The following is a 22,674-nucleotide window of genomic DNA, read 5'->3' on the forward strand; positions in this document are numbered from 1 at the left end:
TGTTGTATATTAAAATGTGACAGCCATGAGTTATCTATAAGGAGATTCTTAATTTCATGTCTTCATAGGAACATAACTCAAATTATTCTTCCTCTTATTCAGGAGACCCCTGGCTGTCATACTCTAATATTTTGTGAATTTCTTTTCTGGCTAGGGAGAAACTACCCTTGCATGCTCAACTGTCTTCAAATTGCAGGAATTGAGCTATTAGTGGAGAAAACTGATGCAAATCCATGGGTATTTACAACCCATTCTAGACTGGCTCCCAGGGAAGTTCTGGTGCATCTGTAGTGAGGACGCTGAGCTCACGTGTGTAGGCTGAAGCAGACATTTCTTGCCTTCATCCTGAGACAAAGCAGATAAGGAGGCAAACGGCTTGGTCTACGAGCCCCTTTTGCCAGTTCCTGAAGGAAAAGCTGGATCAGTGTTCAACTGACAGATACTTGCTTTGTACTTAGTGCTGTGCTCCATCCAGGGGCAGCTCTATTGGTGAGAGTCCTTCATAGAGGCATACTGTCTGTTTCATGAGTGCCTCAAATACATGACATTGCTTCCCAAGGGAAGACATGACTGAAAACATATGCAAACAATCATAACATTTCAGAAAGCCATCCCTGATAATTCTCCTTCATTCCTCATCTTCAAAATATTACCAACCCTTGTAAAATTGACATTCAAATTATTCTGAACTTTTTCCACTTCTCCCTATCTCCTTACATCTTCCTGATGTAAGTTTATCTTGCCACGGGGCTATCTCAGTACTATCCTAAATAACGTGCCTACATCACTTTATTCTTATTTTTTGCTTTTCCCCAATGCATTTTTCATAATGCAGTTAAAAAGACATTTTTTTAATGCCAATTTTGTGATAAGCAACATACACTCCCAGTACACATGCCCGCAAGCACCGAAGTGCCCACACGCTTGTATTTACCTTCAAAACCCTTCTTTCCTTTCATTTGCTTTTGGAAAAAGATCTCAATCGTTTATGTACGCCCTCAGGTTTTGCCTGAAACCCTTTTTCTAATTTGCTGTGTTTAATCTATTGAAGAAGAAGGTCAAGGTTTTAGAATTTATGTGGATGCTTGACAACTCTTCTATCTAGTTGCAAAAGATAAGGGATTTCATTCATGTAACTTTTGGTAGTGGTTTTGGCCATTTTTTGGTAGTTTTACTTTGATTGGGTTATTTTCCAGATGTCTGAACTCCTGTTGAATAGCTTCTTAATATTTTTGATATTTCAAAGCATAGTGAATAAATTTCTGTCCTGTGTTTGCTTTTATATATGATATTCTTTTGATAGAGAGGAAAGTTCAAACATTTCGAAAAGAAATAAGTCATAGTTGTAAACTTCTTTGGGCAGTTTCATAAATTGATAGTCCTGTGATTTCAAAGATTTTGAAGAAAAACATACATTGACATACACACACACAAACACAAACAAACACAAAGCCTGGGCGCAGTGACGCATGCTGGTAATCGCAGCACTGGAAGGCCAGGGTGGAAGGATTACTTGAACCCAGGAGGAGTTTGAGAGCAGCCCTGGGAACATAGCAAAAACCCATCTCCACAAAAAGAATAAAAGAAAAGACGGGTATGGTGGTGTGTGCTTGTGGTCCTAGCTGCTCCAGAGTTGAGGCAGGAGTGTCACTTGAACTCAGGAGTTTCAGACTAGCCTGGGTAACTAACTTAGTGAGACCCATCTCTATGAAAAATAAAAATAATTGAGCCAGGTATTGTGACACATGCCTGTAGTCCCAGCTACCCTGGAGGCTGAGGTGGAAGGATCCCTTCAGCCTGGGAGGTTGATGCTGCAGTGAACTATGATTGCACCATTGCAGTCCAGCCTGGGTGACAGAGCGAGACCCTATCTATGAAAAGCAAAACAAAAAACCTAGTTCCATTTGGTTATTCTCTGGTGTTAAATTCAGGCTGAATTTTGCCATATAAAGAGAAAACGATTTGCATTTATGGGAAATGTTTCCCCATAGATCTGTAATACATTCTGAGACATATAAGTTATCTTTAACTGCTTATTCGTGTATTCCTGTAGTTTTCATTTTTTCAGGGAAACATTTTATATGTGATGTTTGATGTTTTAAGATTTTGATCTTTTCATCTTTCAAGACACCCTCTAAAGAAAACTGCCATTACCTCTGTTTTCAGAATCAATTTTCTCCTGTCAGATAAAACAAATACCTACCACAGTTTGCCTTTAAAACTATAAAAACTGTTACTGAATGTGGTAAAATAGTGAAATGCTCTTTTTAGAAAAATTATTTGGACATATCTGAGTCACTTTATTTTGTTCCTCTTGCTCCCATTCCCTTACATTATTAAAGACTAGAGGGTAACAACCATTTTCTGTGATGTGTTCTTGTTTCAGGAAGAGAGAACTGTGATGAGCTGAGGGGAAGGTGGATTGTTTCTAAAATTTTTGAAAGTTTGGCTTAAAAAAATAACATTTGGATTTCTGAAGCTATTCTAAGTTAATTATGTTTTAATTGGAAGGAAGATCCTCAAAAAGTTTGTTTTCCATCTTAAATTTTTATCAGACTTTATCATTTCTCTAAATAAAAATAATAAACGTGCATTGTTATTAGAATATTGATTTCTCACATTTTCTTTTCATGAGCTTGCACCTTGCTCTTGAGTTATCACTCAATTTTGTTCATTGTTTGTAATTAAATACTTATGCCTTAATTTTATAGGAATTCATGTATTTTTAGAGTTAACTTTTTTCAGATATTGTCATCATTTGTGTGAAATTGGTAATAACAGTTGGAGTGTCATTTAAATAGTCATGGTATTCAAGAGGGCCTCAAATAAAGTATATATTTAAGAATGTTTGTCACAACTGGGAAAGCAATGCTTGAGTATATCTAGCTACCCAGACGCTTTGGGAATAAGTCTATGTATTTCTGATAATATGAATTAATTATAACAGTTTACTTCTATGTAATTTAAAATTTTGAAATGATCCCAATCTTATAGAAAAGTAGAAACTACAGTACAAAGAACTTACTATTCCTGAACTGTTAGAGAGTTAATTGCCAACATGATGCCTTGCCTGTCATTCCCAAATACTCAGATTTATACAAACAAGGCATTCTCCTACCTAACTACAATGGGACTATCGAAATCAGGAAGTAAACATTGATGCATCATAACCATCTAATTCTTAGATCCGCATTCACTTTTGATCACATTTTGCCAGTTGTTCTTACTTGTGTTTCACCAGTTATCACCATTCAAGTTTTTATAATTTTCCACAGAGGCTCCAGTTCAGAATTATATTTTGTACTTGTCAACCTGGAAGAGTTCCTCAGTCTTTCTTTGACATTGCTGACCATGATAGTTTTGAAGATAACAAGGCTGTTATTTAACAAAATGTTGTTTGGGGTTTTGCTGATGTTTACTGGTGGTCATATTTAGGTTATGACTCTTTTCCAGGAATATTGTGGAAGTGATGTTATATTTTTCTCAGCACAAGAATTTGAATTATCCCTTTACTGGTGTTATTAACTTTGATTTTTAAATCAAGGTTGTTTCTGCAAGCCTTCTCCAATGTAAAGTTACTAATTTTTCTTTACATATTTTATTATTATTTTAAAAATAGTTAAGATTTTTAAAATTTAAAACTTCAAAATTATTTGTCTTTAATGGTATTTTTAGGACTACTACCGTGCTTAGAATACAGCAAAATCATGTAAATGGGAGCATTATTTTTTAAATTAATATCACTGGCATCAGCAGCAGCATAAGGAGCATCATTTTTGGTTTCTAATTGCATACTGCAAATCTAGGAGATGCTTAAGACTTTCCCTATCATTTAATCTCTCACAGACTGCTTTCTTTATATTTAATAAATTTATGTAGGGAGTCCCTTTGATACTATGTAAAGATACTATATCTCCTGAAACTTTCAGTTTACTCAGTTATTTATATCAGTATGGATGCATGTCTTTATTTTATTCAGTGTGTTATAACTTGTTAATATTGTCTTTTTTAATTTTCATGTTCAAGTTGTCCGATATTTGGTCAATAAGAGCCCCTTTAAGCTGGCTTCTGTGTACATTTAGTATATACCTTTCATTCTTTGAGTATTTTCTTATACAACAGGATAATTCCAGGTGTGTCTCATTCTTTCCTTGTTCCAGTCCTAACTGGAATCAGTGATTTCTCTAAGGAGTTTTCTGAAGGGAAGCTTTCTGAAAGGAAAGTGTTTCCTTTCACTGGAGAATGGTATTTAGAAACCAAGATCTGAATACAAGGTGTGACCATTGCTATTGGGTATTATTGCTCCCAGCCTCTCTTGGTTCAGCTAGGGAAGATGTGTTTGGTAAGTTTATATAAAGAATGTATGTTTGTGCATGCATACTCATTTACAAGTCATATATATATGTATACATATATATTTAAAATATGTATAGTATATGTATACAAATGTGTATATATATATGTATATATATATATTTAAAACTAGGTGTTCACACCAACACTATTAGTTCCAATCCAACACTACACAATTGATTCTGATTTTCTTTTTTTTATAATATGTGATGGCTTAGAAAATTTGTTCATATATACTTATATTTACCGAAATATGGTGAAGAAACCACATTGAATGTTTTCTGTAGTCCCATTTGATTGAGCTTGTTGGTTTGTAACTTTTTACAAAGCTAACAAATAACGGATGCAGGATCCAAATCCAAGTCTCTTTCCATGTTTACTATTTTTGTCTTTGTGCCTCTTTTTCTAAAAAACAAGAATAAAAAATTATTTTCCAAAAATAATAAAATTCATTTTATGATTTAAATATACATTTCTGTAAAGTGGTTAATTATTTGAATATTCAAAGTAAGGTAAACATTTGGATGGATGTAAAGGGTGAGTATAATGACACCTGCTTGTTGATAAATATAAATTGATAGGGAATAATGAGATTTGTGAAAGTGGATGGATATTGGATTTTATCTAAATGAATCCCAAAGAAGGGAATAAATGTGTTTCCCTGATTCCTAAGTATTTAGTTAAATGTTCAGGTATTAATAGTGTTGCTAGGTAGGAGGAGAAGGTACTTCTTTTTTTTCTCAATGAATTTATTTGATTATGAATCACAAAAAGGGTAATCATTTGCTCAGGCCAAGCACTAATAACAGTATGCCTTAACTTAATGCAATGTAAACTTGGAGCTACCACATTTAGACAAATGATAATTAAATCTAACTGGGGTTTATGTTCTGCTATGTAGACATTACTTTGTAATTTGTAGGATGATTGCATACATTGCTTCTAAACAGTTTGTTTTATTCTCTGCCAGGAGTACCTTGCAAACTCCTCAAAATGCGAGGAATATTTCATAAAATGGAGCTTTGCTCTGGAATGCTCTGTGGGTAGCTGGTTGGTATGCTGAATGTTTAGTAGCTGCTAATGAGGCTCTTAGCTTAACAATGTCCAATTTTCTATTCCTGCATGGTATAATTCTATGAGAAATCTTTCGAGACTCTTGTATCCAGTGACGGCCTTTAAGAGATACCTAAATCTACTCTGAAATAAAAGCTTAGCTGATTGATTTATAGCCATATTAAGACAAGCATACTATCTGTAATAACTTGCAAAGAGGACCTTGGGAAAAAAATTGTTGTATCTTGTTCATAATTACTTTTTTGGAAACAGGTCTTATATTTATTGTATGTTCCATTTGGAATGTCGTGTATTAACTGTCAGTTTTTTTTCTGCTTTATATAGTTTCTTGCCGACTGGACTAGCATTTGATTTGTAATTAGAAACTATATGATTTTTTCAATTTTATTCATATGCGTAACATTTCGATAATGGCCCAAGAGCCCAACTTTGCTAGAAAACGGTGATTTAGCTTTTATTTCTTTGCTCTTTATTTTTCTGTTTTCAGTCCCTTATTCAATTCACTTACAGGAAAATTGACTTTGAATAATAATGGTCATGATGTCAACACAGTACAAATTATAACCTGCTGCCATCTGGAATGGTGAAAATAAAAGCTTTATTTACACTGTTTCCTTTAAGAAAAGAATGTTTTTTCCTCTTCTTCAAGGACTGTATTCTGGAAAGAAAATGGTGGTCCTTGTTTGTAGCCTGATACTGTGATTCATTTTGAAATGTAATGACTTGAAAACTCATTGTTCGACAAAGTAGCAAATACGCTATGATAATCCTCTGCCTTCCAGCCTCTGAGACACTGATCTGTCTCCCTGTCCAGGTAAAGCTTTGGAGTAGTCATTATTAGTCCCATAAACCGAAGAGGGACCTTGTGGCCCAAAGTCATAGGGTAGATATGTTAGGTCTACTTATATCTGCTTTTCTGGTCTCTGTACTGACTTTTGGTGCCTGCTCATGGCAGAAGGCCCGCCATTCTCAGCCCTTCCTAGGTAATTAAATAGAAATTACAGAAGGGCTAAAGGTATAGGCACAGTACTAAATCTCAGGTCTCTAGGAAAATTACTTGACATTTATCAGCCTTTTCACACTCTTCCATTTCTCAGCTACCTTGTACTGGCTAACAGACATGGCAGAATTCTGTCTCTTCTAGAACCAATCCTGAGGGAATGAGAAGCCTATAACATATGTATATACACACACACATATATACATATATATACGTATATATGTGTGTGTATATGTGTGTGTGTATGTATGTATATATATGTGGATTTTTAAAATGTAGATCTATTTTTAAAGTAGTATTACATCTAATGGAACTTGCGTATCTAGTCCATGCCATTTAAAAAATAAAAGTAAGGGATGACCAAGTATTCAAACTCTTTTGTTGTCCCATTCATGAGTTGACTGTGATTAAGAGTTTCATCACTACATGATGAAGATTTATTTGAAGAATAGCAATTTGCATAGACGAAACATGACACAATAAAAAGACACCAAATCTAGAGCTGAAAGACTTTCTTTAATTTTTTTTTTTTTTTACTACATGTAGGATATGAAACAAATAACAATATTACTGAGTTTCTGTTTTATAGCCACAAAAAATGATAATGATACCATCCTTATTTACCTCAAGGAACTCTAATAAGGTTCAAATATTTGTATTTTAGAGATACTGGGCATTATAGTGCTTTGCATTAGGTAAAATTTTAAATTTGTCTAATATGATCTTCTGACTAAATTCCATTCTGTTAAAGGTGGGATTTAGTAAGAGCATCATATTAGACAAATCTCATTGAGAGATTTCCCCTCTCCAGAGCTGAACAATTAATGGAGCTATTAGAACTAGTTTATGGAGACTTTGTACAGAGGTGTTTCTTGATTTATATCATTTTCCCCAAACAGTTATTTTCAGAATGTTAAGAAACTTTTGAGATGAAAAAACAAAACTCTGACTTCTTGGCATCATCTTTTTAAAAACTATTTTCTTTAAGAAAGCCATATAGCCTTCTTAACATGACCTACTCCCCAAGATGAGGAATACTTAATTCCCCTTCCCTGAATAACTAAAAGAAAAATGCCTGCCATGATATAGGGAAAAACAGTTGGTCCCAGTGTTTTCAGTTGTTCACAACAACATTTGACATCCCAAATATTTAGAGCTATTTTTAAAATTCATTTTTAGGAACAAATCATCTGACAATGTGGATTTTATTTATTTGTACTGTTGATTAATCAAAGAGCCTAAAATCTTGTTCAAAGGGAAAAGAGGGTATTTATTAGCTTTGCAGAGGTTACTTGGCACAAACACTACACTTTAAATTTAGTTGCATGTGTAGATAATCCCTGTTTTTTATGATTTGCATAGAATAATTTCTCATTTGCAGTTTATTGCTGCACTTCTTGTTTTATCAAGCCTTAGAGTCACATGCCTCTGATCCCTTTAGATCTATTGATGGAGCTTGGAATAAAGCAAGTACATATATGCTAGTATTTTACTAGATGCCAGACACTAGTGCCAGGCAGCACTAGGCACATTTAATGCATCATCTAATTCAATCTTCCTGTGTATGTGCTTGGTACTATTATTACTTTCAAAGAAGCTAATTATCCTGCAGATACAATTAAATCACAACAATATAGAGATTATCTAGATTACTTCATACCCAGTGCCTGGCCCAGTCCAGCACAAAGGAGGCCTTCAATAAATATTTGTAGAATGAATGATGCCATCTGTTGAATATCCGGTAGGTTTTTAGAACTAATAGTTCAAATTATCTTCTTGCTTCAATATATGGTGTAATTTTCATAAATATCTTGTTTTAAAGTGTCTATTTGGCCACCTTATTTGACCACCTTAAGACCAATATGTATTTAAATTTTCCGAGAAAGTTCGTACTTTTTCTTAAGTATAAAAATCCACTGACTTTCTGCTGCATAGAACACTACTGATTCTCTGACAGGTGAAAAAGTCCATATATATATTTTATGTATATATATTTATGTATTATATATATTAAAATGACAGTCCTAGTGTGTATATATATATATACTCTAGGAATGTCATTTTAAAAATACGCTGCATATTACTCGTCTATCATTTTTCTTGTTTTCTTATGTTAATGAAAACTTTTCTCACTCAGTCTTTCCACCCGTCAAAGAAAAGAAATCACTCCTGTTCTGTGAGAGTATATGAATGACTCAAACCGTAAGATATCCAGTGACTTGGAAATCTGTATTCCTGTCAGTGAAGGAAGACCCACAGTGTTTGCCTCAACAAAAAACTGAGTGGTTCACTCCTGGGCTTTTTTAGCCATTAGTTTCAACACCAAGAATTCCATTGTTATTCTGTAGATAGAATAACAGTAGAATATAGATACGTGTTGTATTGTGTTCTTTGCAGTGTCATTGTGTTTATACATGTGGTTTTGTCATGTGGTCATGCTTTTGACACGTAGGAACTTAAAACCAATATGTGAGGGAAAGCCTCCTGTAAAATGAAGGAAGCAAGGACTAAATTGTGTGCTTCTCACGTGGCAACTGTGATAAATTAAAAGCATAAATTGCATATTCTCAGTGGAAGGAAAATCACTTGCTGACGAAACTAAAGATTGTGAAAATAAAGTCACAAACAGCCATTTTTGTAAGTCTCTAAGTCTAATACTCCTTATGACACTAAAATAATGAGACTATGAGATAGCTTTGCCTCTTAATAGACTGATACTCAAGGAGGCCAAATGTGTAGTCACAAACAGTTGAAGAATGACTGTTTCAGTGAGTGGTATTGAGGAATGGTATTTCAATGAATGACATTCCAGGAGGAATTGAGAGATACCTCATGAGTGAGTGCTGAAAAAGTAATTGTCAAAGCATCATAAAAATGTCTAATTGTGAGTATTTGTTGAACATTGGGAAGGTTACAAAGAAAGTAACAAATAGCTCCTGCCCTCCTGTGAGCTTGTAAGAGTTCACACTTACATACTAACTATCATTACGGTTTATTGATAACACGGTATTGATATTACGGTTTATTGATAACACGGTATTGATATTACTGTTTATTGATAACACTATTTGGGGACTTTTAAAGAGGAGCCACTCTGAACTGTTTGAAACTTAGAAAAGTAATTCCAGAGGATGAATGCTTCATGATAACAGCTGCTTGTCTCTTCATCCATATTGTGTTTTAGTTTTATTGTACTGCCATTACTGCCAAAACCTCTGTATTGTCAATAATATCTAAGTGTTCAGGTATACTTGCCAAATTTTTAAATGCTGCACTTGAAGAAGCATTGATGTAATTGATGTAATTGACATGCTTTTTCTTCATAAACATATTTGTATTAATCTTAAAAATTGGGATTTTTCCAAATACCGTGGCAAACAGTTCTTTATTGAAGACTTCGTTAAATCAGTTGGGGTCAGAGTCAAAGGACTAGTCTGGTTGAATTCACGCAGCAAGAGCCCTAGCAAGATTAGGCAAGAAGAGCTCCTTAGGACCAACTTGGAAGGGGCCTGTAGCCTTAGCAGGAAATTTAGATTTTCCTGGCTTCCTTACAAAGAAGAGATTCAGTGTTTGTGAAAGTGGAGTGAAAGTAAGAGCATCGTTAATATTGTTTATGCATGAACAATGAAAACAGTTTAACTGAACAAATTATGTAAAACCTGTTACTTGATCATTCACAGATATGTAAGGCATGACTACCTACAAAACAGTGTCAGACTATTTTCCTCATGGATTCATTCCTTTCAAGTCCTGGGTAGGTCAGGGTTGTTAATAAGTTCTACCACAATGGGAAGTTAACTCTGGAAGATGCTTACATTCATTTTTCTCCTTCCTTAATGGAACTGAAAGTTTTGTATCAGCATATTTCATTAAGATACCAACAGATTCAAAGAGGGTGCTATATTTCCAGGTCTATTATAGCTGCCATTCCAAACAAAATATGTATGACTCTATGATTCACTAAGCACAAGTATGTAGTAATCTGCCCTTTAATGGCCTCTCAAAATGACAGACCAAATGGCTTTGTGAAGGTCAAGTCTGATTTAAATTGTTGATGAATTAGTAGCTAATTCTGCATGATTGAATATTAATATGGAACAGTGATAAGTAAGGCACTTTAAAGCTTAATGAGCACATTAATGAATAGGACAAAATGTTTTTCTTTTCACCTCATGTAAAAGTTTAAAGCTACTAGCATATTGACAATTTGTTAATTTTTGCTAGCTGCTTTTTCCTGTGAAAGTTTGTGTGGTTAAGGTATTAAGGATATTGATTTGATTCCCAAGTTCCTGGTACCACACATTTGAGGAGCCATCAAAATTGATGTTATCAAATGGCCAAGGCAGTTTTATATAAATCACTAATAAATGTAGAGGGTGAAGAAAAAAGCAATTAACATCTTCTAAACTACACCCACGGAGATAAGCATTCCAATTAGAAATTTCATTATTTCTACAGTTTGTTTTATGTTGAATACTGAGTTTTATTGCCAAATACCTGACAGTCAAATTGGAAACAAGCCACAACTGTCAACATGTAACGGCTCTGGCTATTTGAATCTGTTACATTGTGATGTTTCTCATGAAAATTTAATGAAGAAAGTGCATTCAAAGAGATTCTGTGCAAAGGGGGATGGATAGAATTTAATTACCCTTATTAAAAATAAGAAAGGAATGCTCTTTACATTTTCCGTCCCATTAGTATGCAAGAAAGATTATCTTTGTTGTGCACTCGTGTATATGAAAAGGGGGCTCTGGAGTGTTCTTTATGAGCCAGGAAGGAAAAGAAAGATCATGAAAATGTATTAGACTGCTTTTCAGGAGGGTACAAGTCAATTTTGTCGGCTATCCCCAAGGTGAGGACTATATTTCTTATAAACAGTTATTAAATCTAGATTTCTTTGGTAAGAGCCTTTAGTAAGTGGCTCAACAGTCTTAAGCCTTTGGCACTTGCCACTGATCAGCACTGAATATTGGCTCAGTTCTTCCGAGAGATGAACTTGTAGAAGAAAAGTAATGACTAGCAGAGCAGTATTTATGCAGGCAAATGTAACTAGTACTTAAACACCATGGGAGAGATACAGTGTCCTAGGACATACAGAAACCACTCAGGAATCGCAAGGTGATTTTTGATTAACCTAAGTTGGTTGCTTTAAAAATGTAACATAACAACAACAAAATCTAAGAGCTTTTTCAGAAACTCGTTTTCATGAAGGCAGTATAGTTGGTGTTGGAGCACTTGAGGTAAATTACTTTTATCCTTTGAAGCACTTTGTGTCAATAGCTGCCAAGTGAGATATTTAATAATATAACGTGTGTGGTATAGCAGCTATTGATCTTTCTGCTCTTTTTTCCCCCCAGCAACATCAGAACTATGTTGTAGATTTAAATATATTGGCAAAACCTTTAAAGCCATAAAGAGCAGCCTGATGAAATTCATGTGGAATAGATTATTAAAACCAGCATAGCCTAATTTGCATCCCACTTTTAATTTTTAACTTTCTCTTGGAGCCTTGAAAAATCATCTTGAGATTCAATTTTTAACTACTGTTTCTGACACTTGTCTACTGTAGACCTCTGCTTGGCTGACGATGTGTAAACATTCACAAAAACAATGTATTACTGCTTCCACAAATCAGCCACATCTTTCAACTTAAGTGAAGTTTAGCTCATTGCAGTTAATTATTTTTATAAGTGTCTTTAGTACCCGGCCCTAACTACCTGGTCTGATAGGAAGGTATTATCTCATGAATCAGGTGTCAAATCAAACTTGCCTCAGCTTCTTTTGGTCCTTCACAGACTGTGTTAGTAAAAGATAGAAACTTTCTATCCTGCCCAGCGGGAGAGCCAGAGTCTACGCTTTTCCTTAATAGTCCATCAATTTTATCTTACAATAACTGCATCTGTTGTTCAGTGAAATTTCTCTTTCTTGGGAGCTTTAATCTTTGGTAGCATCTTACATTCTTTCACCATTGACATTCAGAATCTCTCTGGTCCCTAACTATTTAACTGGTTGCCTCTCTACCAGAAGTTCTGCATAGTAGGATATATATGTTTTTTTAAACAGTCACTGGTATATATTCATACTTAGGCTTAGGAATCACTGGAGTTTCTCTTAAAATCTGGAAACCCAGGCTAGCATGATGGCAAGGGAGCAGAATACAGATAAAACATGGAAGAACTCCTGGTGTGGAGGGATAAACTCGTGAGTTAATAAGTACAAGACAGTGGATTTGAGTAGCCGCTGCTGTGGTAGCTCTGAGGAGGAAAGAATGAAATATGTTTGAGAGAATTTGGAAAAGATTTACAAAGCAGGTGACTTTGGCTACGTGGCTTCCTAGAAGCACGGAGTACCCAGCAAACATGATTTGTCTGGGAAGTGGTGAGAATTTCAATGTGGGCAGAAGAAAAATTTCCTATGAGAGAGTTGATCCCTAAGAGGCTGAGAAAAATGAGACCTGATTGAAAAGGACTTTGCTAGTGAGGTTTAGGAGACTGAGTTTACCCCTCGGCTCTAGAGGGAGAGAGTTGGAGAACACATGCTGTTGACTGACAACACGGTGGAGGCATCAAAATGGAGCTTCTTCATTAGAAATTCTAACATAACCTCAGTATGATTCACCATCAACTGTGAATTCATGGATTCTACTGGAGCTTGTAGGAGGCACCCAAGGAGAAGCGATATGCCAGATCTGATGATATCTAATGTTCTGCTCGCTGCTGTTTATGCTTTCGAGTAATTTTAGAATTGGTGGCTTATGAAAATTTATCAGTGGCCGTGAGGGGGTATTGATTAAATCAATGCCAGACTCAATTGGAAGTAAAAATATTTCATGATCACGAGTTAATGGGTACAGCAAACCAACATGGCACATGTGTACATATGTAACAAACCTGCACGTTGTGCATATGTACCCTAGAGCTTAAAGTATAATAAAAAAATTCATGATCTTCAAACAAATGGCCACGTTCTAATTTGGATAATTGCCACCCATCTAACTAAAATTCTTTCAGTGCTTAGATAGAACACACCTTTCTAATCCTGGCTAGAAGAGCTGGCAATGTCAGTTATCAGTGTGGAGCATGATTGTGGGATTTAAGTGATTTTAATTTCTCAAGAGCTGGGATCTGGAACAGTTTCGATGTGGGTAGCAAAAAGTGAATTTTGCGTGAGTTGGAGATTCAAAATTTAGGAATTTCAACTTTTTAATTACTGAAAATGGTGCAGATCTTTGGGATGGAGGAAAGCATTCTCTTATCCCTGTAAGGAACATGTGCTTTTGTGCCATTAATAAGGAGTTGCTTTTGCTCTTCTTTTTCAAAGCATCCTCAGACAATTTTCTGGTTAATTGAAGCTCTTACAAAGTAATCAATTTGGGTTGAACCTTATACTTGTGTGGGAAAACATAGAGTTATAAGAAAAACATACCAGCTTTGAAACAGATAGCATGACCTAGCTTCTGCTTGTTCCCCAAGTACTCTCCAAGCTGGCACTGCTGGCTTCCATGCTTCTCTCTCGGCAAAACCTTTCCTACCTCAATGCCTACACTTGTGACATTCCCGAATCTTTCTAAAATCTCCTTCTCCCCTTTTTGTGACTTGGCCGATTGTGTTCTTTCCTAAATGCCAACTTTAAATCAGAGCTTCCTCTGGGTACTCACTGATCTCAAGCACAAACCCTATAATTATTTCTCCCTCTTTGCTCTTGGAAAACTCACTGCATCCCCTCATCATAGTCGGCCCCGTCTGAGCTCTGTGTTAGTCTGATGGCCTCTTACATAGACTGTTTACTCTTCTGATCAGTAACAGCATTGTGACTGTGTTCTAATTTATTAGTGCCTGGTTTGTGTTAGGTTCTCAACAAGCACTGAGTAAGGTAAAGAGAGATTTCTGGGGAATCTCTTGAATTTGGAGCATCTGACTTATTAACTGAATGTTTCTATCACCTTTTGTCTTGCAGAAGATCAAATTCCCAGGGGCTTCCCTACCATTGACATGGGCCCACAGCTGAAGGTGGTTGAGCGTACTCGCACGGCCACCATGCTTTGTGCAGCCAGTGGTAATCCGGATCCAGAAATCACTTGGTTTAAAGATTTCTTACCCGTGGACACAAGCAACAACAATGGTCGTATTAAGCAGTTACGATCAGGTAGGGTCTTGTTACTGTTTCTACTAACTCCTAGAGAATTTTTTTTTTTAATTTTTCTCTCTCTTTATTTTTAATTTTAATTTATTTTTTATTTCTAGGTACTGGTTTTTCTCCCTCTTCTCTTTCTCTGTTACTTAATGGGTGGTCCATGTTTGTGATGTCATAGCCTGTTTCAGAGTCTGTCTTTCTCCTTTTCTCTGTGTGTTTTGCAGCTTCTGTTTAATCCACATTGCTCACTGCTGTGACTGTATTTTTGGTAATTTTTTAATTTACTGCTTTTTCGCAGTATTTGATGGATCCATTTTCTCCTCTTTCTTTCTTCTTTCTCTGTTTTCTTTTGAGACAAATTTATTTCAACATTGGACTTCATTCAGAACTTGCAAGGAGATCCAATGGTTGTATCCATTAAAAAATAAAATGTTCATATTAAACCCTAAAATGTTTCAATTTTATTAAAGTATGTTTTCTGCTATCTTTTCTACATTTGAACTCATCAAGGTACCAAAGTTTAGTAAGTCTGGGCACATCTGCTTTCTTTTCACTAATACATAAAAACATAGAAACGTTATCTCATGAGTAACCAGATGTATGTTTTTAAAAGTCTTTAGAAAATACCAGTAAAAGGAGGGGATTTTTATTAATGCTATGATAATAACATTGTGAGTGAACATTTTCTACACATTAGCCACAGTAGTGTGCGCCCGTCAAGGTTTTTGAACCCTCCAGTGACTGGATCTACAGAAGTCTGCTTTTGGTGTAGACTCCAGCTTTTGCTGTTTTCTCTCTCTCTTTACACTGTTCTCCTTTTCCCATTCCCATCCCAAGTTTATGCCTTTGCTCTCTTAGATTAAAAGTAGAGATAATTCTAAATTTCTTAAGTTTTAGAGCCTGTCCCTAGGTAATTTCACAGGGAAATATAATAATAAGCCGTTTACTTTGACGTTGGTAGTAATATTGGTATAGAATTCTAAGTTGCTTAACTGCCTGTCTTCCCAGAATTCTCAGCTTTTGACCTGTCCTGTGATGTTAAAGCGTCTTGTTAACTGCCTCTTTTGCTTGTTGTCAGCAGAATTGTGTAGATTAGCATTCTGTTATTGTAAATGAAGAATTAATTATTCACATGTAACATAGATGATTTAGTATATAAAGCTTTAACTCTGAAAAATTTGTACCAAATTATAAGGAATATAATAATATTTTTATGCTGTCTTTCTTCTCTCCGTATTTAAATCTCCAGAATCTATTGGTAAGTGCTTAGTTCTGAAGCGCACTTCAACCCCACTAATTTCCATATCCAGAATATTATTATTATTATTATTAATAAAATGCATGGCATGCATTTTACTAACTGTCAGTGTAGACACCAGATCTCTGTAGTGGCTCCCACACACACCTCCACAGAACTGTTATCGTAAGAACACTGTGCAGAAAAATTAAATAGTACACAAGTTATGGCACACCAATGTAGCATAGCAAGTAGTATAAGATATCCAATCAACAATGTTTGTTTCCAGTTAGTCTTTAGCGTTTCCTATCACAGTATATATATATATGCTTATCTATATATATACTTAAATAGATTAGCCAGTGTTTTCCTAAACTATGTCTTTAAAAATATTGTATAGTTTTTTTTGAAGAGATATGACGCATATAAGATATAATTCTAACCCTATATGACCCCAGACCTGAGAACTCAGTTGCTTCTCTGAGAAAGGCAATGCTGCCTATTGCGGTCTTTACCCTCTGTGGTATAATGCAACTTGTTTTTTATGATCTAATAATACTATCTAATATATTCCTGTTTTACCAGTATAGTAATTCAAGTTTCTTTTAAGACCTTATTTAATTCTGTAAATCTAATTTAATTCTTCTCCCCAGCCCTAGCCTCCTTCTTCTCGTACTAATGCTTCTTCTTTCTAATCTTATTTGCATTCATATTATCCACCCAGGTGGTACACCAATAAGAGGTAAGAGTGCTGAACTAACGTTCACAGAATGATCTTACTCATTCTTTCTGTCCTTTCATCCCTCTCATCTTTGTCCTGTTTTCAGCGTCATTCCAATAATGTCCATCAACTTTTTTTTTTCTTTGTACTGTTTGGTTATGATCAGTGACTCTCATATTGTGAACTTTTCTTTCCTTTTTCTTTCTCTCTTTGTTTTGTTCATTTCTTTCTTTATGAAAATGATTATTTAAGTTGTGATATGCTTCAAAGAAAGCATATCCAGGTCTTTAGACCACAGACCAGTCACAGTGTACCATCTGTCCCTCTTTTTTTTCCTTTTCTTCTTCTTCCTTTTTCCTTTTTCTTTTTTTTTTCTTCTTTTTCCTTTTTTTTTGTCCAGCCGGAGGAAAAAAAAGATCATTTTTTTTCTTCCTTAGCTGTTCTTGTTCTGGACCAAAGCCAAGGTGGTCTGGAGAACAGTGGCAGACATGCAGAAGACACCCTGGAGCATCTGCTTTTTGTCTTTATCTTTCAAAAGGTTTTTGCTTTTGTTCTTCAATTCTTTTTTCTCTTAATGTCTTAAAAGTCAAAGAATGACTCCCCTTTCCACCTGATCCCACTCGTCTACAATCTGACAGCAATGCTTTTTTCCCCACTTCTTTTTTTCTTGGATTACTCGTCTCCGGATTTTTGGATCTTCTGTCCTTCAGGCTATGGAAACAAAAGGTGCTCAGTATTCTTGGTGGTATGTGGTATTGCTGGTTTTTCATACTTCGACTCAGTGTGCATTTCTTTTGTAATTCTTGTTTTGTATTTTTCTTGGGGTTTTGTGACACCACACTGCTAATCCCACTGGTGGATTTTGATGGGTGTCTTAGGGGATCCATCTCAGGGTCCTCAAGCAGTGGTTGGTTGGCTCTTCCTTGTGGCACAGGCCATGCCTTTTAACTTTTTAAAAATCTTCTAATTCAACTGCTCTTTGTTTTTCAGCAAACGTAATAAATGATTGTAAGTCATGGAAAACTGTCTTTCTTTTCTTAAAAATCTGCATGTCTTAAGGGAGTTTTATTTCTTTAAGTGATATTTTGATAATTTATAATGACTAATTTTAATTTTTTGCTTTGTGCAGCCTTTTTGTGCTCGCTGCGTATTTTTGCCTCTCTTCAGCAGAAGACTTTCTTGAAAACCCAGCCTGGTTTTTTTTGAGCGTACCTATCTTTTGCGCCACTTTTGGTACCCAAATGAAACAAAACAAAACCAAAAATTAATCTTTTGTTTTATTTAAAAGCCATACTTCCTTGAAGCAGTCTCACCCATCTTCATTTTATTAGTCTAGGAAATAAGAGTGTTAATTATCACTAGAAGTCTTGCTTGGGAAAAGAGATATTGATTTCTAATGCTAGCATTGATGATGTAAAAAAAATAATCTCTATATGTTTTTCTCATCGCATCATTTTCTGTCTGTGCAACTTAGCAAGAGATTGAATCGACGTTGAGTGGACCTTCGCTTTGCAGGGCTTTTCATATTGTTAAGAGGTTTAGCTTTCTGAACTGAGAAAGCCTTCTCTGATCATCTCTTTGGCAATATATTTTATATCCATACAGGAGCCCTTCAGATTGAGCAGAGTGAAGAGTCTGACCAAGGAAAATATGAGTGTGTTGCCACCAACAGCGCGGGCACTCGCTATTCCGCTCCTGCCAATTTATATGTCAGAGGTAGGAATGACATAACCCTGGCATCGCTTCTTCATTCAGGCTCAGGGGGAGTTGAGACGCCGCAGGGTCCGTGTTGTTATATTAGTAGTTAACAAGCTGGTTTGGTAATAGTGACCGTAGCTGAAACATGTTAGTAAATAGAAAAGTTAAAAATTTAAAATATGTTGTTTAACTCCAAAAGACAACTCTTGAGTATAATCTGTCCTGAGGCTTGGAGTTTGTAAGTATATTTGCATCTTTACATCTTGGTTTCTATTTTTACTGTATTGATTGAACTGTGCTTTGCATTTGTTTGAGGTTTTCTTCTTTTTCTTTCTGTTTTTTTCTGTTGTTTCTCTTCTGTTTCCTTATTAAAACCCTGAAATAATTGCTTGGTGTGCTACTAATCAGTTCTCTGTGCAATTCCAAGCATAAAGGTGTTTATGTCTTCATGACCCCTGCTGCTGAAACTGTAAGGATAAAGCTGCTAACTCTATAAAACAAGTGCTACATGCAAATAGCACAGTTGTATTTCTGTCTTCGTATACTTTCTTAATTGTAAACACATAGTATTATATATACATGTGTATTCATATATGTGCACATATCTACACCTTTTTGTTTGAATTATTAAGACTTACCGAAACATTTAGTTTTTTGATTGCGATGGAAAACTGTATTTTAAATAGTAATGTGAGTTGTCCTTGAGACAAGAATGAATTATGAGGATACATTCATATGTTCTCATGAAGTAATAGAAATGATTAAACTGTGAGCTTATGAATGGCTATGCCTTTCCATTCAACTAGAAAGAAGTACTTCCTCTTCCCGAGAGTTCTCAAAGCCAGTTCCTGTAGTTTTTTTTTATCCAGTGGAAGTGTTCTTATTCCTGGTCTACATATCTGTGAATAACCACAAAGGCATGGGTGGGGGTGGGATTAAAGAAAAGACTGAGAGGGCTTTAAGTTACAATAGGATGGGTTCCCTTAAGAAAATACCTAGCTTGATTTTGAAATTTTTGTTAGAGGTAATTTTGTTTCCCTGGGGATGTTTTTCTCTCCTTTCTTTTTTTATGGAGTCTGGGGTGGGGAAATATGAAGAAAGTCATTTCTTCTCTAAATTCTTCGAAAGCCCCTTGATCCTTTTTCCACAATAGTGACCTCCCTTGCTGCATGAGGCATGTGTACCTTCTTCCATGGAAAATTTCAAAATGATGCTAGCTATTGTTTCTAATACCATGTTAGTCTGTGAGGTATTGCTAACTTTTCCAGCTGAGATAGGAAGGATGAACTAGAGCGAATAAAGATGTTCAAGTAGCAGTTGAAAGCCTTGATATGGCCTTTTTACTCTCTCTGTGTTTCCCTTGTTTTTCTCCTTTCCTCATTTCATTGTGTTCTGCATCAAACCCCCTACATCCCTCAGAGCTGCGAGAAGGTTGGTGTGTTTTTTACTTTTTACCCACCTTACAAAACTATTAATTAAACCAATAACAAAGAATACAAATGAAATGAATGTAGCTGCATTGTGTTCTTCTTTTGGTTAATGGTATGTTTTAGCAGAGAATGCCCTGGCCATGGCTTCCGGTGCTTGCTGGTGGTGTCTAACTGTGGTGCATGGTGGGAGAGAATGTACCTGGGTGCATGGTAACTGGTAACACTTAACTCTGTAAGGTCCAGTGAACTTGGTCAGTGTTCCTGCTTTCCTTCCTGCTCCACTGTCCCCATCTCCCACCCTGCCTTTAATTTCTGTCTTATAAGGATGCCTGCTGCCCACAGAATGACTTTTTCTAGTTTCTCCCCTAATCCCAAGCATGAAGACTAAACTCTCCTCCATTTTTCTTGATATGTTCTTTGATACCTCAGAGTCTACACTGGCTCCTGCTTGCTTTGTGTAACCTCTGTGAATTGGCTGCAGGAGGCATGCTTAGCTTTCTCTTCTTCTCCTATGACTGTCATTCACCCATGAGGCCATTGCAGTGAGCCATCTCAAATAAGCGGAGGTTTATCTCGACCTTAAGAGCAGCCAAAAAGTTTTCAGACAGAATTACTTATCTTCTTCTTGGGGTTATGAGGTTACTTATCAGTTTATTTATAATTTTTAAAAAATCTTTATTAAATGTATTTAAGGTGTGCTCCCTAAAGATTACCCTCTAGATCTCAAATTCTTATGGTGTGACATTTTGCCAGTAAAAGCCCCAGATGAAACCAATTTATCTCTCACTTTCTCCTTGTATCACATCCAAAACACATTTACTTAAACACACATAAACCTGCAGATTATCTGAAGCAGGAACACTGAACTGACATTGCTTGGTAATTTTTCTGTGTTATGTTGCTTTAATATGATCTCTTCTCTTAATGTCATGTCCTGCTGTATGTTTTAGATCCAGTGTCCCTCAATTTGAATGTGGGCATAAAAAGCCTTTTAAAAGATTTTGTTGTCGTTTATGTTGTTTTACCTTAGATATGAATTGGATGGAATCCTGTATGTGAAACACCCAGCTCCCTTTCTGAATTTGCAATCCTTACTTTTAACAACTTGAGCTTAATCTACTGTCTTTCAACCCTGTCATCCCCTAAGTCACTGTGTTTCAATCGTTATACTTTACCTCCCCCTTTCATGTTTATTTCTATTGCCCCATTATTTCTTCTGCGGTCATTGCTGTCTTGGATTCCAGCCATTCTTTCAATATCCTTAGCACGGGCCTTGAGATTCCATCTTGTGCATGCCTTGCATGACCCAATCCAGTATCTCTACTGGTGTTAGCCTGTTTCTTCTTCTGTGACTGTAAATCAATATGTATATACATTTCTGTGTTTGTTCCAGTGTTAGTGTGAGGTCTTGAGGCTGCATCCACTATGAATCTGAAAACATAAAGTGCACTTTCAGTGTACTCTAGGTGATGTTTTCCAGGGCTGGGATGTGACAGTGTGGTCCCACACCTACATTCACATCAACTGGAAGTGCACAGCACTGAAGTTGGTTTTGATACTCAACTTAAACTTGCTGGTGACCTTCCAGCCCCCTTTTCTGCATATACATGCCTGCATAGAATCATTGTTATATGCCTGCATGTATATGTTTTTGTGTTTATCTTATGCATGATGTTTGTGTATTGTTAGTTTGTAGATAGTTTTTTGTGGGGCCCTTGTAGGTCTGAATCAACTTTTGTATTAGTGTGTCTAAGATATCAATGACTAAACTAAATAAATAATTCTGTGTATACACACACCATACTTGTATGGTCTGTATTATCCACAGTTTTTCTTTATGTTTTGTTTTTGGACAATCCACAATGTTTCAATTGTTGAATCGTGTCTGTACGGTGCATGTCATGTGTTTTAATAATCCACTTTTTCTTGCCTTGTATATGTTATCATTTCCCTTGTGTTTTGTTCCAGTTCGCCGTGTCCCACCAAGATTCTCTATCCCACCCACTAATCATGAAATCATGCCAGGCGGAAGCGTTAATATCACCTGTGTGGCCGTGGGGTCACCAATGCCTTATGTAAAGTGGATGTTGGGGGCAGAAGATCTGACACCTGAAGATGATATGCCAATAGGAAGAAATGTGCTAGAACTGAATGATGTAAGACAGTCAGCAAATTACACCTGTGTTGCCATGTCAACACTGGGTGTCATTGAAGCAATAGCACAGATCACTGTCAAAGGTATGCTCAATGGATTATGCTTTGAGGATCTGGGTACACTCAAGGCAAGTGACTAATGCCTCTAGAAAGCCCATCCTTGAAAATCTAAAATAATTCATCATTCAGCATTTTAAATGTGTGTATAACCTAATCATATCTGTGGTATTATATAACATGCATAAGCCTAGATAGGCGGATTTTTTCTTGGAAGTATCTGGCAGCCTATGTAGAGATAATCATCAGAATATTAAAAGACAGTCCATGGAGGCCCAGGCACTAACCAGACAGAACTAGGAATTTTAGACATGGTCGACCATTATGGTGGGACTGATGTGTACAGTCTACGTACTAGACCAGAACCTTGATAGGAACCCCAAGAAAAGTCAATATGAGCATTAATAAATGCTTAAGATTTCTAAATACAAAGGCGAAAGAAGAAAAAAAAAGTTGAAATCAACATAGTCTAATAATAGATGGTTTAACTTTTTGGTGGGCCCTACCGTTAAAAATCAAAAGGCAAGTAAGAGTATATTCTGTTGTAGTTTTATCTTTCCCCTTGCATAGATGAGTGCTCAAGGAATATTCTTTCCTTTAAAAAACAGACTAAATATAACCAAAGTACTATATTACATGAATATTTTTGAACTAAAGAGAAAGAGTACAAGCATGTAAGGGTACCGTTTTTTTTTCCCCCAGTGTTTATAGAATTCTAGAAAGTGTTTGCAAATTGAGTCAGACATAGGGCAACTTAAGTTTTCTGCAGATGGCTAGAACTATTGCAAAATGAACACAAATTATCTTCTTTTCC

General features: G+C 35.9%; 1 protein-coding gene across 43 annotated transcripts in view; it reads left to right on the top strand.

Annotated features, from left to right (window-relative positions):
- Positions 1 to 22,674, top strand: part of PTPRD (protein tyrosine phosphatase receptor type D) — a 2,308,100-nt gene that overhangs the window by 2,079,910 nt on the left and 205,516 nt on the right. For 31 of the 43 annotated variants that reach the window (XM_055092146.2, XM_055092147.2, XM_055092142.2 and 28 more), the window contains 4 exons: positions 14,387 to 14,575; positions 16,525 to 16,542; positions 18,127 to 18,237; positions 21,618 to 21,887. In XM_055092146.2, coding sequence (XP_054948121.1) covers positions 14,387 to 14,575; positions 16,525 to 16,542; positions 18,127 to 18,237; positions 21,618 to 21,887 — 588 coding nt within the window. Of the gene's footprint in view, positions 1 to 14,386; positions 14,576 to 16,524; positions 16,543 to 18,126; positions 18,238 to 19,289; positions 19,651 to 21,617; positions 21,888 to 22,674 lie in introns of those variants that run through there. The other 12 variants (XM_055092152.2, XM_055092155.1, XM_034929726.2 and 9 more) reach the window with 2 other exon arrangements.

Source organism: Pan paniscus, chromosome 11 (genome assembly GCF_029289425.2).
Source record: "Pan paniscus chromosome 11, NHGRI_mPanPan1-v2.0_pri, whole genome shotgun sequence".
In the NCBI taxonomy this organism is placed as follows: Eukaryota; Metazoa; Chordata; class Mammalia; order Primates; family Hominidae; genus Pan; species Pan paniscus.